Here is a 16909-nt window from a genome sequence, read left to right as displayed (position 1 = left end):
TATTTTGTGTCAATCAAATAAAAGTCACAAAACTTTGGTACTGCAGAATTTGCTTCTTTCTGATGTAACATATACTGACATGTGATGCAAAAAAAGAAAAATGATTGCTTTCCTTTTTATGGACTGTTCTCTTGATTTTCTTCCTTCTTTTTACTGCCATTGTAAAACTACTTGTCTTAATTTCACTGTTTGCTTACCAAAATTATGCTCTTACAAGCTTATTGAAGTTCAAAGTCAGTTCAAGTTTAGGTTTCTAATATGTGCCAGTTAATTAGTTCACTGTCAACAACAAGATAAATGTTCACTTCCAAATGCATGTTTGTATATCCCCACCCCCTGGCACCCCACTCACTTTCAAAAGAAATAGTATAAACTCTGGATCACTTGCCATTTTCAATTTTTATATATAAACTTGGCAGTCAAGTTCAGGATAAATTGACACTACTATTTTCTGTGTATATTTTATTAGCAATTTATAAATACCTACTGTTTACCACAATAAATGTAATATTAATGTAATATTAACTAATTAATATAATAATTAATGTAATATTAATTAAATGAATCATAGAACACTGCATCAAAGACTAATGATGTACTTTGATGCTGACTAACATAACAATAAAAAAGAAACAATTTTCTCACAGAAATATGAGCTATATATTTTTTAAGATAAGGACAAATTTAATACAATTGATAGATATTTCAAATTTGAAACAATCCTCAAAAACTGAGTTTTGTCTGACCTCTAGATGGAAGAAACTTTTGAAAAGAGTGTTAGGTAAGTTATGCTATGGTGATTAACTCCCCACAAACACACAGGTGCAGGCACACATATTTCAGAGGCCTAAAGCAGAAGGTAATTTCTGTCATCACATGCCAGCTGCAGCTCTGTTCCTCATTCTCATTCAATTCAGGAATAATACTTTGAATATATGATCTACTGGGGGCAACTACCCATCGCAGTTTGCAGAGTACTTAGTATCTTCATTGGACACAGGAATTTCAATACTAACAAAGTCAAGTCCCAGGTAAATAGTTGAGTTGGTCACCCTAAATGTACTCTACCACAACATTTTATATGAAAAGAGTCATATTTCTATTTATAGACAAAAGTTGAAACTTATGATCGCTGAAATGTATTTCCAGACTGCCACAGATTTTCTAATAAACATTTGTTGCCTAATACATGAATTCAATGAAAAGTATTAAAACTAGGGATTAATTTTAAAGCATTAAATCTAAGTGTTAATTTGGTGAGATTAAAAAATAAAATAGATCAATAAGCATTTCCATGTCAATGTTTTTAATCCTCATGGGAATAAATAAAATTGATGGAGAAAAATTAATATTAACATGTTATCTGAGGTCACTGTAGAACTTTAGATAACTCAACAGTAGAGAGGATCATTCATCCTACTGAAAATAAATTAACTTCAATGTAAAAGAGAGGCGATTTTAGAGTAACTGAATTTTGCAAAGACATCGATTTGGTCAGACAAATTATGCTGAATCATCAAGTCTTTCTATTTAAGTTTATGAGAATTAAGAAAATAGTGTTTTAATAGGCAGTGAGTATAATATTAGTCACCATGTCCACATGAATTCAGAATGACTATTTTTCCTTAATTAATTAATTAATCTTTCAGATTATCTCTCATCGTTAGTGTTGATTCCTGTTATATTGCCATTTATTAATTAATATAGATACTTCTACTTTAAGATTCATATTTTGTCTAGCTATTAGGAAATTGTGTTGTGAATCCAGGTAAAACGTAATCATGACTTGAAACACTTGAGTACAAAGATCACTTAGTGTAGTAATTGCAATAAAGGAAATTTCACATGTTTGTGATTCTTGTGCCCCATGACTCAGCTCTTCTAACCTTGGCTAATTTAGGGGAATTTTCTCACTGAAAGCTTGGAGAATCAGAAATAAATGTAGGGTATCCAAAAATAGAATATGTGATAGTAGTCTGTCCCCAGGGCTTAAACTTACCTTATTGGTTTATGTCATTCTAAAACTTCAGTAAAGTAGCCTGTATTAAAACTTATTGATGGCTTGAGTGTGACTTGAAATTGTTCAAATTTATTAATACCATTGTGGGTGTAACCAGATATGAATTCTGTCTTTTAAGATACTAGAAATCACCATAGACAAATCATATTAGAAAATATGCCCTAATTATATTAAAACATTTTCAAATGATACACAAATTTTTAAAAACTCAACAACTTCTAACAGTACCTTGGCATTTCATTGTGTTAATACTGTTGGTTCATCTGTGCTTCAAATAGAGTACCTCTTAATACTATAGTTACTTTTAATTTGTAATATACCTATACATATACCACAGAAATTGTGACTTCTTAAGAGGGAAAGCCCAATTAACTTAGGTCTGGGTAGAAGCTGAACACATAGGTCTCAGAAATTGGATAATCATTATGCTATTTCTTTTTTTTTTTAAGATTTATTTATTTATTTGACAGACAGAGATCGCAGATAGGCAGAGAGGCAGGCAGAGAGAGAGAAGGAAGCAGGATCCCCACTGAGCAGAGAACCCGATGAGGGCTTGATTCCAGGACCCTGGGATCATGACCTGAGCCTAAGGCAGAGGCTTTAACCCACTGAGCCACCCAGGCACCCCTCATTATGCTATTTCTGCTGATTGTTTTTCTTCTGGAGAAGGTGTAAATGCTAAGTGGAGCATCTCTTGGCACTGTGATGTGCCTTCAATTAGGGGAGCAGCCCTGGGCTTCTCTGGAGGCACTGACTGGCCTGCTGCTCTGAGCCTCATGGCTCTGTCATGAACAGTTGTTAAAGGGCAGCTCTGGGCTGGGGCCTGTGCCAGGTCATGTATGAAACTCTGGTATCAGAGCAGTTGGCAGAGTTGTTTTAAATCTGTCTGACCCCTGGCATTTGGTCAGAGTACCTCACGGTGCTCTACAAGTCATGGACTTCTTCTGGTTACAGTCATCCATAGATGGTCATGGTGTCTGTCCCACCCTCAGACCATGTGCTTAACAGGACAAAAACCCAGGCTAAAACACACTAGGAAACATACCTTGTGATATATATCCCAGAAAACAGAGTGTAAGGGACTGTTGTGGATTGAGGAATGAGTCAATCTAGCCAAAAGAATATCACATAAGCGTTTTGAACATGAACATGATGAAAGATGGTACAGAAAGAGAAGTGTAAAGAATAAAAGAAATAAGCAAAAGTTACATAAAAGGTATGTCTTATAAACTTTAATTGGTACTTCTAGAAATCAGCTGTATATTTATAAGCAAAATACTCATAAACATACTTTAATAAGATGCATATAATTTTGCATTGCTTCCTTTTCTAGTATGTAGGTACTTTAGAGTGCACAAGATACTCCTGTTGGTTTGTGAAGAGTGTTTGCTAACTTCTTCTGTACCCCTGCTGCTCTGGAACCAAAAGCCATGATATTTGCCAAGCTAAAGTCCATCCTCCTCCTCAATTTAAATATTTGTGGCAACTGGTATTTAAAGGTAATCCAATTTTTTTTTTAATATGTCTGAATCACTTCAAAATCTATTAGGTAAGTCTGTTTCCAATTACACAAAATATTTTATATCTCAAAACACGAAACAAAGTAAGAATGTATTTAATACTGTGTTCTCTGATTTGTTCCTTTAATAGACATACACTTAACACCCACTACATCCCAGGAATTCTGCTTGGTACAAGATATATAATAATGAAGAAAACTAGCACTATTCCCTACTCTTGTAGATCTGTTTTTTGGAGAGGAATTATTGGGCACATACAATATGATACAATATAAAATAAAATGTTCCTACAGAAATAAATAGCCTCTCATAACATCTTATAACCAAAGAGGAAAAAAAAAAAAGAAAAAAAACTGGACAATTGGAAGAGTAAGTTGGGAGGTCAGATAAAGTTTCCATTATAAAATGACCCTTGGACAGAGATACAAAGAATAAAGCGAGGGTAGAAAAGTTGGAGAAGAGTGCATTTTAGTTTGATGGAATTATATTTTTAAAAACACTGTGTTTCAAAGTATACAAAGTTTCAGTTATGCAAGATAAAGCAGTATTGAAATCTATTGTACAATGCAGGGCCTATGATTAGTGGTAACATACTGTATATTTAAAGTTTTGCTAAGAAGGTATATCTTAGATGTTCTTATCATGGGAAAAAAAAACAAACAACAACAAAAAACCAAAGTGGGTGGAAAGAAAGTTTTACAGGTGATGGATAAATTTATGACATTGATTTTGATTATGGTTCACAGATGTATACATAACTCCAGACACATCAACTTGTATACATTAAATATCTACAACTTTTGTTTTTTAAAGACTTTATTTACTTATTTGAGAGAGAGAGAGAGACAGTGAGAGAGGGAACACAGGCGGGACAATGGGAGTGGGAGAAGCAGGCTCCCCGCTGAGCAGGGAGCCCTATGCTGGGCTCAGTCCCAGGACCCTGGGATCATGACCTGAGCTGAAGGCAGACACTTAACAACTGAGCCACCTAAGCATCCCAAATATCCACAACTTTTTATATGTCCATCATACCCCCCCAAAAATGGGTTTAAAAATCCTCCACTAAATTAGAAGGGATGAATCCTTTGAAGACCTGTTGCATCTCTGAGAATAAGAGTAGAAATATGATTTGGGGAGAGGGCCATGCCAGCACTAAAGTGCTGGGTTAAATATTTCTATTTTTTATTCTAAAAGGAATAGGAAATCACTATAGAGTTTGACACATGTAAAAAATAACCAAAAGGAAAAATAGATTGGAGAATGGAAAATTGATAGTTGAATATTAGTCATCTTGTTGGGAGATAGAAGCTTGAAATACATGGAAGTTCTTATTTTAAAGTGAATACAAAGAGCAACTGATAGAGATGTCAATGGGAATCCTAGGTTTCTGGCTTTAACACTTGAAAAAATTGTAACACATTTTTTTAAATATGTTTTTAATTGTTTTATACAATGGCAGTTCTTATTTCAAAATCTATTTTGATGAACATAATTTTCTGTTCTATGATTACACTTTGTATACTCGTTAACTTAGCTCATGCAAATTGGCACATATTCTTAAAACTGTATGGTACTTCAGTTAAATATTTTAAAGACTATTTCCTCTGTCAATGATATTTTGGCATTATGGTTTATCAACAATCAGCAAATGAGTAGGTTTGATATGTCTGTTCTCAACTAAGGGCTTTATTTTATTCAACAACAGTTGCACTTACAGCACTACTATTATATTAAAACAGTGTTGAAGTAAACTAACCATTAGCTTTTTAGACAGTAGACATGATAATTTATTTCATTATGCTCTAAAATGATATTCTGGAAAATTAACAACCCCTAATGACAGAAATAGTTATCGGTTCATTAAGCAAATCACACTCAACACCAAAAGTGATAGAAGAGAACAATGACTTGTTGATTATTTTATGCTAGTGCTAAAAGGAACTTAGGAGATTTTATTATGAACATTTACTATTTTAAGAATGACACAAAACAAGCAAATGAGAACAACTGAAGTTAGAGAAATTACCTAATATATTTGGTCTCAGGACTATTTAGGGATTGTGTTAGTTTAGTTGTTTTAAGCCTTAGCCACATATTCTAAACACCTGAGGAACTTTTAAAACCTACTGCTGGACTCCCATTACAGAACAATCAAAGTGGAATTGTACTGAGGTAGACATAGAGACCTTGAAATGCTGCCCGAATTCTTTACATGTGCAGGATGAGAAATAATCTACTGTACCCAACCAAATCAGTTCATGGACTTCAGGGCCTGCATCATTGTTATACTTGATTTTCCTTTGTCTCAAAGTAGAAATAATGCATGTATACATTCACTAAATTATAAACATTAAAATTCTCTGAGAACTAAAAATGCCTTCAGGGAACATATTCACAAAAATAAAATAGCAAATATATTTTTTAGGAAAAATAGGAGGAATAATAGGAAACCAAACAGCTTGTAGACAAATTATCTCTGACTAAGCATAGTTTAATGAATGATAGAGTAAGCTTATTTTAAAGTAAAACAAATTCTTTAGGATATGGGGGTAATATGAAGTCAAAATTGTTAATGCAAAAATCATCTTTGAGCAGTTAGTATCAAATGTAAATGTATTTAGTCATTATCCTTGCATGAAACTATGTTCAGAACTTAATGAACATAAGATAATGATTACAAAAATAAGAATTATGTGACCTCCACATCTGAGAATCTAAATGACTTGAGCCGTCCAAGCTAAAGAAATCAGTGGGATGAAACTTAATAATCAATAAATAGTTAAGTAGAGCTACCTAAATTCCTTTTTAATGTCAGTATAAAGATTCAATAAAGCAATTCTCTCAGTAAAGTTTTCAAAACAAAAAAGAAGTTAGTATAAATTTTAAAAGTATGTAGATAGAATTACAGGTTTTAGGTAATTCTTATTTTTTCTGGTTGATGCTATTAAAATCTCATTTCCTTTCTTTCCTCATAAAATATAATTGAAGAGAAACATTAAAATCAAGCTGGCAAATTTGCATGGGGTGCATTAATTTTACCAGTAGTAAAATTATTTTTAATTAAGATATTTTTCTACCAACTAAATGAAATGTCTTACACGCCCAATCAATTCTTGCCAATATGATTGCTCTACAAAGAAGGGATGATAATTAATTAGAAGAAGACCCTTCAAGGACAATTGGTCTACAGTGCACAACTTGAGAAAGAGCTGACATGCACTGTTTCTTTTCAATGTCATCATCTATGTTCATTATATGTATTATTAGGTTTGAGAAAAGGAGATACTGACAGAATGGATAATGAGTTGTGAAGTGAAATAAGATGATATGAATCATAGTTAAGAAAAGATGAAATCATAGCAAAAATAAAGAGATACATTCTCTGAATGCCTTTCTTTTTTAAAGCTTGTGATCATTACAACTTAGTTAACTGAATTTGAATCACACATTTATAACATTTAATATATGATAGTGAAGTATTTTTTTCTAAATGAATGAGTTCTGTGCTTCTGAATTGATATTGCAAACCAATATGTACTTTAAATTTTCACTCTTTTTTCTTTATGATGTAGAAGATCTTATTTGTGGTAGAAGATACTTTAAGATATTAATTATATTCTATTCATTTAAATGACTTTTATAATTTTAGGATGATTATTTGGAGATTGTATCTCCAAAGCAATCTTGATCAAGAGTACCTTTTCTTATTATACTGCTCCTCTTTCAAATCTTTTGTTAAATACCTGCTGTTATCTCTATATCCATTTAAGATTTTCAGGCCCTGAGGCACCTGGGTGCCTCTGCCAGGCATCTGCCTCTGGCTCAGGTCATGATCTCAGAGTCCTCTGATTGAACCCGGCCTTGTGCTCTCTGCTGAGTGGGAAGTCTGCTTCTCCTTCTTGCTCTCCCTCTCAAATAAAGAAATAAAATCTTAGAAAAACAAAAAAAGATTTTCAGAACTTACTTCAAGATTTTAAAAACAAATCTGAGATTTAAAAACCAAATATATTTTAGTGCTTTTCATTTACATTACTTATAAAATTTTTTTACAGTAACAAGATTGTTAATTATTAAATAAAAAATAAGTGACTTTCATATACAGATAAGAGCCAGTTAATGAATTTAATGAAAAAAAAGCACTGAAAATATTAAAATACCCAGGATTAAAATTAACAGTTACGTGAGTTCTACATTGAGAAAACTTCAAATACTGCCACAGTATAGTTACAAACACACAAAATCTGGGGGAAAAAATTGTACAGATATACCATGCTATTGGAAAGGAGACCTAGTGTAGTAAAGATTTCAAATCTTCATATTCTTTCACATACTTGTGAAGATTTCAGTAAAACAATAACAATTTTTTATGTTTGTTTTATTTCTGGTCTGTACTTCTCCAGGGCATTCTTGAATGGGGTTGGCGTGTGGGGCGTGTTGTCCATGGAGCACTTCTGATCTGGGGTTTAGTGGTTTGTTTGTTTTATTTCTTAAAGTCCACCTGGAAAACTAACAAAATAAATAAAGCCAACTATACACTGTAAAAGTGCATTATGTGAATCGTGGGGCAGAGATTTAGTTCTGTTAAATAATAAAGCATGTTGTATAGCTTCAATAATGAAAAGCATGTTACTGTTATATTGACAGTCAAAACTGTGCAAAACAAACATCCAAAAATAAATTGAAGTCATACAGAATACTTAACATCTAAGAGAATTTCCATTTCAGTCATTAGGATAAATAAGAATTACTCAGTAATTGAGGTTGAACAACTGGATCATCATCTGAAAAAAAAAAGTCTGATTTATATCTTAACAGAATACTCTGAGTTAAATTTATATCAATAAAAGTTTTAAAAATAAAAATTTAAATAATACATTGGGGAGGGGAGGCGAACCATAAGAGACTATGGACTCTGAAAAACAACCTGAGGGTTTTGAAGGGTCAGGGGTGGGAGGTTGGGGGAACAGGTGGTGGGTGATGGGGAGGGCACGTTTTGCATGGAGCACTGGGTGTCGTGCAAAAAGAATGAATACTGTTACGCTGAAAAAAAAATAAATAAATAAAAAGAAAAAAAAAATTTAAATAATAAAAATATCAGGAAAATGTTGGAGAATTACTTTACACATTTGGATGGGGAAGACCCTTTATAGCTATCAAAAATTTAGTTGCCAGAAAGAAAAGGCTAGTCCTTTGACTACATGACAAGAAAAGATGACAAACAGCAAAACAAACAAAAACTGTTCAGAAGGCATAATAAGTATTCCTAAATATATGAGAAAATGTCCAGCTTACAACTCTTAATGAGAACAAAGCAAATTTTAAAAACATCATAAATACATACTTTTTCTCTCATAAATATGGCAAAAATCTGAGATATTTTATACATTGCTCGCGAAATATAAAATCTGAGCAAAACCATTTCACAATATCCATCAGATATATTATAAATGTGTATACTGTTTGACTTAGCTTTCCCATCACACATGCTTCCATCTACATGCTAAGTAATATGTATATAAGATTATAATTGGCATCATTGTTTATTGAAGCAAAAGAATGAACACAAATGTAAAAATGATTATACAATACTCCTTGTATTGATATGGCAATCCCTGAGATACAGGAAAAAGAAAGGAAAGCATGCTGTAATATGTAATTGTGTATATAACAAGCTACCTTTTGATTTTTTATATTCAACTTGTGGTTATCTCCTTAGAAGCCTTTTTCTCTGTTCTTTGCTCCAGTGTCCTGAAATTCCACTATCTTGGGACTTACGTTGCAAATTATAAATTTTTAAAATTAAGATAATAATTGCCATATAACATTATATTAGTTTCAAACGTATAATGTAAGGATTCTGTATTTGTATGTATTGCAAAACAGTCACCATAATAAGTCTAGTTAATATCCATACCACACCATAATAAGTCTAGTTAATATCCACACCGCAGGGGTGCTTGGGTGGCTCAGTGGGTTAAGCCTCTGCCTTCAGATCAGTTTGTGATCTCAGGGTCCTGGGATTGAGCCCCACATCGGGCTCTCTGCTCAGCAGAGAGCCTGCTTCCCCCTCTCTCTCTGCCTGCCTCTCTGCCTACTTGTGATCTCTCTGTCAATTAAAAAAAAATAAAATTTTATTAAAAAAACCCATACCACATATAGTTACATTTCTTTTCTTGTAATAAGAACTTTTAAGATTTACTCTCTCAGCAACTTTCAAATATATAATACAACATTCTTAAGTATAATCACCAGGCTGTACATTGATCCTATCCCCAGGACCTATTTATTTTTTAACTGGAAGTTCGTACCTTTTGATCACCACCATGTGTTCTATCTATCCATCACTCCACTTCTGGCAACCACAAATCTGTTTTCTGTATCTATGAGTTTTTGTTTTTTCTTCCCTTTTAGATTCTACATACAAGTAAAATTATACTATATATATATCTTTCTCTGTCTGACTTATTTCACTTAGCATAATGCCCTTAAGTTCCATCTATGTTGTTGCAAATGGCAAGATTTTCATCCTTTATTAGGACCAAATAATATTTGTGTGTGTGTATGTCTGTGTGTGTGTGTGTGTGGTGTGCCCATATGTGCTATTTAGCCACTGATGGAAAATTAGATTGCCCATGACTAGCTATTGTAAATAATTCTGTAATGAACATGGGAATGCATATATCTCTTTAAATTTGTATTTTTGTTAATTTAAAATAAATACTCAGAAGTGGAGTTGTGGGACCATTTGAGAGTTCTATTTTTAATTTTTTGAGGAATCTCCATACTGATTTTCGTAGCGGCTGCACAAATTTACTTTCTCATGATTTTTATTCTTGCTCATGTGTAAGCACTTGATAAACCCTTTTATGTGGAAGCATGTGCCTTTCAATTTTGGGGTAGTCTCTATATTATTTCACCAATAATCTATCGTTTCTCTTTCTTATTTCTGTGCCTCTAAGTCCAAAAATTTGATATTGCATCTCCTAAATTGATCTCATTTTCTCATAATTCTTATCTCTTCCACTTCTTTTTATTTTGCCCTATTTTCTACTCTATTACTCCAATTAAAAATATGAAAACTAGTGTTGAATTTTTTATTATTTTTGTACTTTTTCTAGACATTTTTACTCTTGTCTAAATTGCACATTTTTGTGACATTCTGTTCTTTCATATAGACAAAACAAATTTTCTTGTAACTCTAAGAATATTATAGTTTTGATTTGTTTTAAATTTTTGTCTTCCATTCAGTGCCTTGGTTTCTGTAAATTTTTTTTCTTATTTATTTGACAGAGAGAGAGATCACAAGTAGGCAGAGTGGCAGGCAGGGAGAGATGGGGAACAAGGCTTCCTGCTGAGCAGAGAGCCCAATGTGGGGCTTGATTCCAGCACCCTGAAATCATGACCTGAGCCAAAGGTTTAACCCACTGAGGCACCCAGGATCCCCTTTGTAAATATTTTTAATGATGGTTTGTTCTTTCTTATTTGAAATCTTTCTGCCAAATGTTGAATAATCATATTTAATGGCGATGACCTAGCAGTACTTACTGGAAGCTTGCCATGTGAACATGGGTTTTGATAACTGGCAGCTCTATTGGAGGGTTGTAAATTGACAGCTGACCATTCAATGGCAGAATCCAAATGAGCTTGGTATCCCTGACAGGAGCCTCTAAGATCCTCTTTCTCCTGAGAATAAACCTTGAAAATTATTTGTTTGTGGGCCAGCAGGGAGATGGGTGGTGGGTCAGAATAATTATCTGGATTTGTGAGTTGAGAGAAGAGTTATGTCAACTACTCTCCCTGTTGCCAGAACCCAATACTACATTCTCAGGCACGTTTAAGTCCTGAGAATATCTGCTAATATCTCCTAAGCACATAAATTTGTTTTTTTATAAGTATCTCCTCTAATTATACTTTTGCCTTTTGACTATTGCCATTCTGTTAATTTTTTCATGTTTCCACCATCTTTTTCACTTCTTGAAATGTATTGAAAATATTTGCTCAAAAAATATTTGCTCACTGTTGCCCCATTCTCATTACCTTTGTGAGTTAACACTTTTGTTTTATTTTTTATTACCTCCTTTTTTTTTTTTTTTTTTATTATTACCTCCTTTTTGAGGATTTGGGAGGAAGAAGGGATGATATCTCAGGTACAAATTTTAATCAAACACATCATTATAGAGAACTCTGTGCCTGTAAATTAGACAATTTAGATGAAATGGGTAAATTCACAGAAAAATACTAGTTGATGAACTGATTCAATAATATATATAAAATCAGAATATTTCTATAAGCTCTAAAATAATTGAATAGGTTTAAAATACATTTCCACAAAGATAAAGATAATATGTTGCCTTTATCAAAGTTCTCCCAAATATTCAATAAAGAGTTAAATCTAATACTATTTAAACTCCTTCACAAAATAGAAAGGAGCATTTATTGATTATATAGGCTAGGATAGCCATATTTGAGTTATTTTTATCTCAGCACACTGAAGATATGATTCTTACTGGCATCATTAAATTTACTGATATTTTCTTCTCACATGGCTGATCTGCTGATAATCTCAGCCACTGATTATTTTATTAGTAATATAATAATTATTTTTATAATCTTAAAATCACTAGCAGTTTAATTACACTGGTAAGGTTGAAAGTTTTAGAACATGTTGCAAGGCTTCCTACCTTCTTCCTTTTTTTCTGGAATTACATATAAGACATCTAAATATGTTTGCACACAGCAGGGAGATTTCAGCTTGTGAACCATCTCTACTTTATAATTCAGTTGTAAGTTGTATAGCTTACATAATATTTTCTGTGAAGTCATGTCTCACAAACACTAGATTTTAGGTTTGTTAACCTAAAATTCTAAAACACGACTATTTTCTAGGATTCTGTGGATAAATATTATCAACATAAAAAATTTTATTGATCACTTTACTAGGAGGTTTTGGTATACTTAAAAGAGACTGTATCCAGTCTCCTGTGTTGTTCTACTACCTGAGAATATTACACCATTAATAAAAAAAATCATCACAGGTTCTCAGTTCAGCATAATTAGTTCCTTTCCACAATTCTGGGATATCTTTGTTTGTTTGTTTGTTTACATTTCATATCCAAAACTCTCATTTCCTACTTCCCTGTTTACCAATTATATTAATTTTCTATAGATACTTCAACATATTTATTATAGATATTTTACAGTCTATATAATTCTAAGTCATCTGTTTTTACTCTTTCCTCTTGAATATAGGTCACATTCTTTTGCTTTCTTGCAACTTCATTTTTTATTGTATTATAGATATTATATCTAAAAGAGTGCAAAATAGCTAAATTATATATGTATATGTATGCATATCTATATTTTACTGACACCTTCCCACCCCACATAAACACACTCCTTTTCTTTTTATCAGAGGACTAGGACAAGTTGTTAATTGTTTGCGTATTATAAATGTTTTAAGGATGTTTTCCAAATATCTTTTGAGATAATTACATACGCAGATATAGTATATAAAGGAAAAAAATTCTTTTAATGCAAAATATATTTTACCTATTAAATCATCTTTATAATATTAATAGGAAATTTATTTGTTTTGATGCTCTGTTTCTCAGTTCATTTTTTTTAATATTTTATTTATTTATTTGACAGACAGAGATCACAAGCAGGCGGAGCAGCAGGCAGAGAGAGAGAGGAGAAAGCAGGCTCCCCGCTGAGCAGAGAGCCTGATGCGGGACTCGATCCCAGGACCCCAGGATCATGACCTGAGCCGAAGGCAGTGGCTTTAACCCACTGAGCCACCCAGGCGCCCCTCTCAGTTCATTTTTAAAATGCAAAGATTTAGCCTTAGTCTACTTGTCTTTTTCAAATTTCATATTCTATACATGTAGAAGCTTATTTTGTGGTAGACATTTTCAAATTGATCTTACCAAGTAATTTGATGATTTAGTCTTTAATAATTTATGTAAATTTAAGTTTGTGAAAGATTATTTAATTTTCCATCTCTTTGAAAGGATCTGAAGATGGAAATTGTGAAGTGTCTGTTGATGCCTACTTTTTTCTCTCTGCAAACTATACTGAAGGTGGAGTCTATGTTAACCCATCTGAAGACCCTGATTATGTATGTTGGTTGTTATGTGAAAGAACAAGAGAGGTAAGGTACATTTATGTGGTTGTTCCTGATTTGTCTCTTTTATTTTTTTTTTTAAGATTTTATTTACTTAATTACGTGAAAGAGAGAGCCAAACAGGGGGAGTGGTAGGCAGAGAGAGAAGCAGGATCGCTGCCAAGTAAGGAGTCTGATGTGGAACTCCATCCCGGGACCCTAGGATAATGATCTGAGCCAAAGGCAGATGTTTAACCAACTGAGCCAGCCAGGTGTCCCCTGATTTGTCTCTTTAACTCATAATTTTCTGGTTTAAAAAGAAAACTAAATTTGTTAAAGCTGCACATCCAGGTTCAAGATGTGTGTAGCTTAAATATAACCTCAGAACCAAATTCTCAACAATCTACTTGGAAATCTTTCATCTTTTACTTTTTGTATTTATAATATTATAATATAGACAGTAATAAAAAGTTCTTTCATTTTATCTCTAGTCTCTTTGTATTCTATTCATGTTACAATTTGCTTTACCAATTAAAGCCTCTTGAACACAGATGTGATTATGTCACTCTTTTGTTGAAAGATCATAAAGCATTTCCATTGCCTTTTGGAATATACATAAATTTCTAGGTGATATCTAATCTCTGGGCAGTTTTAGCACAATTACAATTATGGGGCCTAAGACAAGAAGACAGAGAACAGTCCTTATTTTCCCCATCTCACCGCGATCTTATACAAATTGGGCAATATTATCAAACAAATAACAGTAAGAAACAAAAATTTTAGAATCTTAATTTTAAATAAATAAGGAACTTTTTGTCAAAGAGATTAAGGAGTTTTCCAAAAAGTTTAGAGAATTAACAGAATATGTGTAACCTCTCTTATCTGGACACAACCTTAATTTGATTTTATAGAAATAAAAACCATATTCCAACTTTGTTTGGTATATATTTCATACAAAATTTTCAGTAAAGCCTTTTTATTATGAATAAATCCAGAACACTGAGCTAACCATATAAAATATAATATGAGTCACTGTTTACTTCAAAAAGAACCAGCCAGAGGGGCTTCTGGGTGGCTCAGTGGATTAAAGTCTCTGCCTTCAGCTCAGGTCATGATCCCAGGGTCCTGGGATGAATGCCCGCATCAGGCTCTCTGCTCAGCAGGGAGCCTGCTTCCTCCTTTCTCTCTCTGCCTGCCTCTCTGCCTACTTGAGATCTCTGTCTGTCAAATAAATAAATAAATAAATCTTTAAAAAAAAAAAAAAAAAAAAGAACCAGCTGGAAAGGCATTGCAAATACAGGCAAATAGATTTCAAAATTCTCAGAACTTTTATTTTCACTTACGGCCTCAACTATATAATTATTTTTGAAATTTTTAAAATTTATTCATTTTTTAAAAATTCATTGGTATTAAGCTTAATATACTTTTACATGTATATACTTAGCCATTCAGAGATACAGAACAATACACATAGATGATTAAAGTTTTCATCTTTAAGATATATTTAATTTTAGGGGCGCCTGGGTGGCTCAGTGGGTTAAGCCTCTGCCTTCGGCTCAGGTCATGATCTCAGGGTCCTGGGATAGAGCCCCGCATCGGGCTCTCTGCTCAGTGGGGAGCCTGCTTCTCTCTCTCTCTGCCTACCTCTCTGCCTACTTGTGATCTCTGTCTGGTCTGTCTGTCAAATAAATAAATAAAATCTTTTAACAAAAAAGATATATTTAATTTTATCAGCCTATAAAAGAGCATTACATATTATATTAAATTTACTTATGGGGCACCTGGGTGGCTCAGTGGGTTAAGCCTCTTTGCCTTCGGCTCAGGTCATGATCTCAGGGTCCTGGGATCAAGCCCCACATCGGGCTCTCTGCTCTGTAGGGAACCTGCTTCCTCCTCTCTCTCTGCCTGCCTCTCTGCCTAGTTGTGATTTCTCTCTGTCAAATAAATAAAATATTTTAAAAAAATTAAAAAAAAATTTACTTTTGAAGTAAATGCATACCTTCTCTTAGGAAAAAAAACAAGCAAATCATAGTCATCTTGTATACATATTTCTATTCCTCTGTATTCTTTTAAAATAATTACCAACTTTATTTTTTTTTTTAAGATTTTATTTATTTGAGAGAGAGAAAGGGATTGAGTGGGAGGAGGAGCAGAGGAAGAAGCAGACTCCCTGCCTAGCAGGAAGCCAACCACCCTAGATCCCAGGACACCGTGGGATCATGATCTGAGCCTAAGGCAAACAATAACCAATTGACACACCCAGGTGCCCTTAATTACCAACTTAATAAAATAACTAATATTTGCTTTTTTAGCTTCAAGAGAAAACACAAAGACAGCGATCCAGTAACTGTTAGTTATTTTATCTTTTCATGATCACACATTTTATATCACTTTGACAACTTTTATGTTAGGCAAAATAAACCTAAATATACATATATAAACATAAATATACATCACTTAACATTTGCATGTCCTCGTTTTCATTCTGTAAGGAAAAAGGATAACTTTAAATTATATTTGTGCAGGTATCCAATAATAATTTGTTAATTCAATTTAATGTCAGTGTAAGGTCTTGATGTTAACCAAAGGTTTGGAAATTGCAGTTTACACTACCATGTTAAGACCTTTTGATTTGTAGTATTATCAGTAAAACATTCCAGTACATAAACATAGTAGAATCAATAAGGATTGACAAGATTAAAACCTTCTTAAATGATATCAGTTATTAAAATTTCAATTATTTCTATTGGGTATTTTTGTAATCATAAACAATTTAAGGAAACAATGATAAAATAGTTCTTTAGAAGTTATATTAAATCATTCTAATTTGTCTAAAGATTCATTTATTAATTGGGAAATTACATAACCTCTTTTTAATGTAAATAAACCTCAGCGTTCATATATTTTAAAAAGCAAGACTTTTGACTTTATGCCAGAATTCTAAGGGCATAATTTTCTTTTCATCTAAAAGACTAATTATATTACAAACACAGGTACACATTTTCTGATTTGTTAAATTTTTGGCAAAGGGAAAATGTATAAATAAAACACAGTTAATCATTGTCCTTTTCCTTTCATTTTTGACTGTTTATCTGAAAAATAGTACTAAATGTACATGTATTGATAGAAAATTTATTTTGATAAATTAATTTTTAAAATTTCCCAACCGAAAAAGAAAGGAAGAAATAGCAAAAATGAAAAAACAATAGAGACCTAGCTTCAGGCAAACACATGACTATCAAAGGTTAAATATCTTCTATCTTCAAA

The 16909-nt window shown here is 32.7% G+C and overlaps 1 protein-coding gene across 1 annotated transcript in view; it reads left to right on the top strand.

The window, feature by feature from the left end:
• EYS (eyes shut homolog) overlaps positions 1-16909 on the top strand; it is a 1714887-nt gene that overhangs the window by 149889 nt on the left and 1548089 nt on the right. Inside the window, 2 exon segments of the mRNA XM_046006082.1 lie at positions 3354-3519; positions 13551-13695. Coding sequence (XP_045862038.1) covers positions 3354-3519; positions 13551-13695 — 311 coding nt within the window.

This window comes from Meles meles, chromosome 5 (assembly GCF_922984935.1).
Source record: "Meles meles chromosome 5, mMelMel3.1 paternal haplotype, whole genome shotgun sequence".
NCBI lineage: Eukaryota > Metazoa > Chordata > Mammalia > Carnivora > Mustelidae > Meles > Meles meles.
Note: the sequence above shows the minus strand (reverse complement) of the source record. Positions and strands in the feature narration are given on the sequence as shown.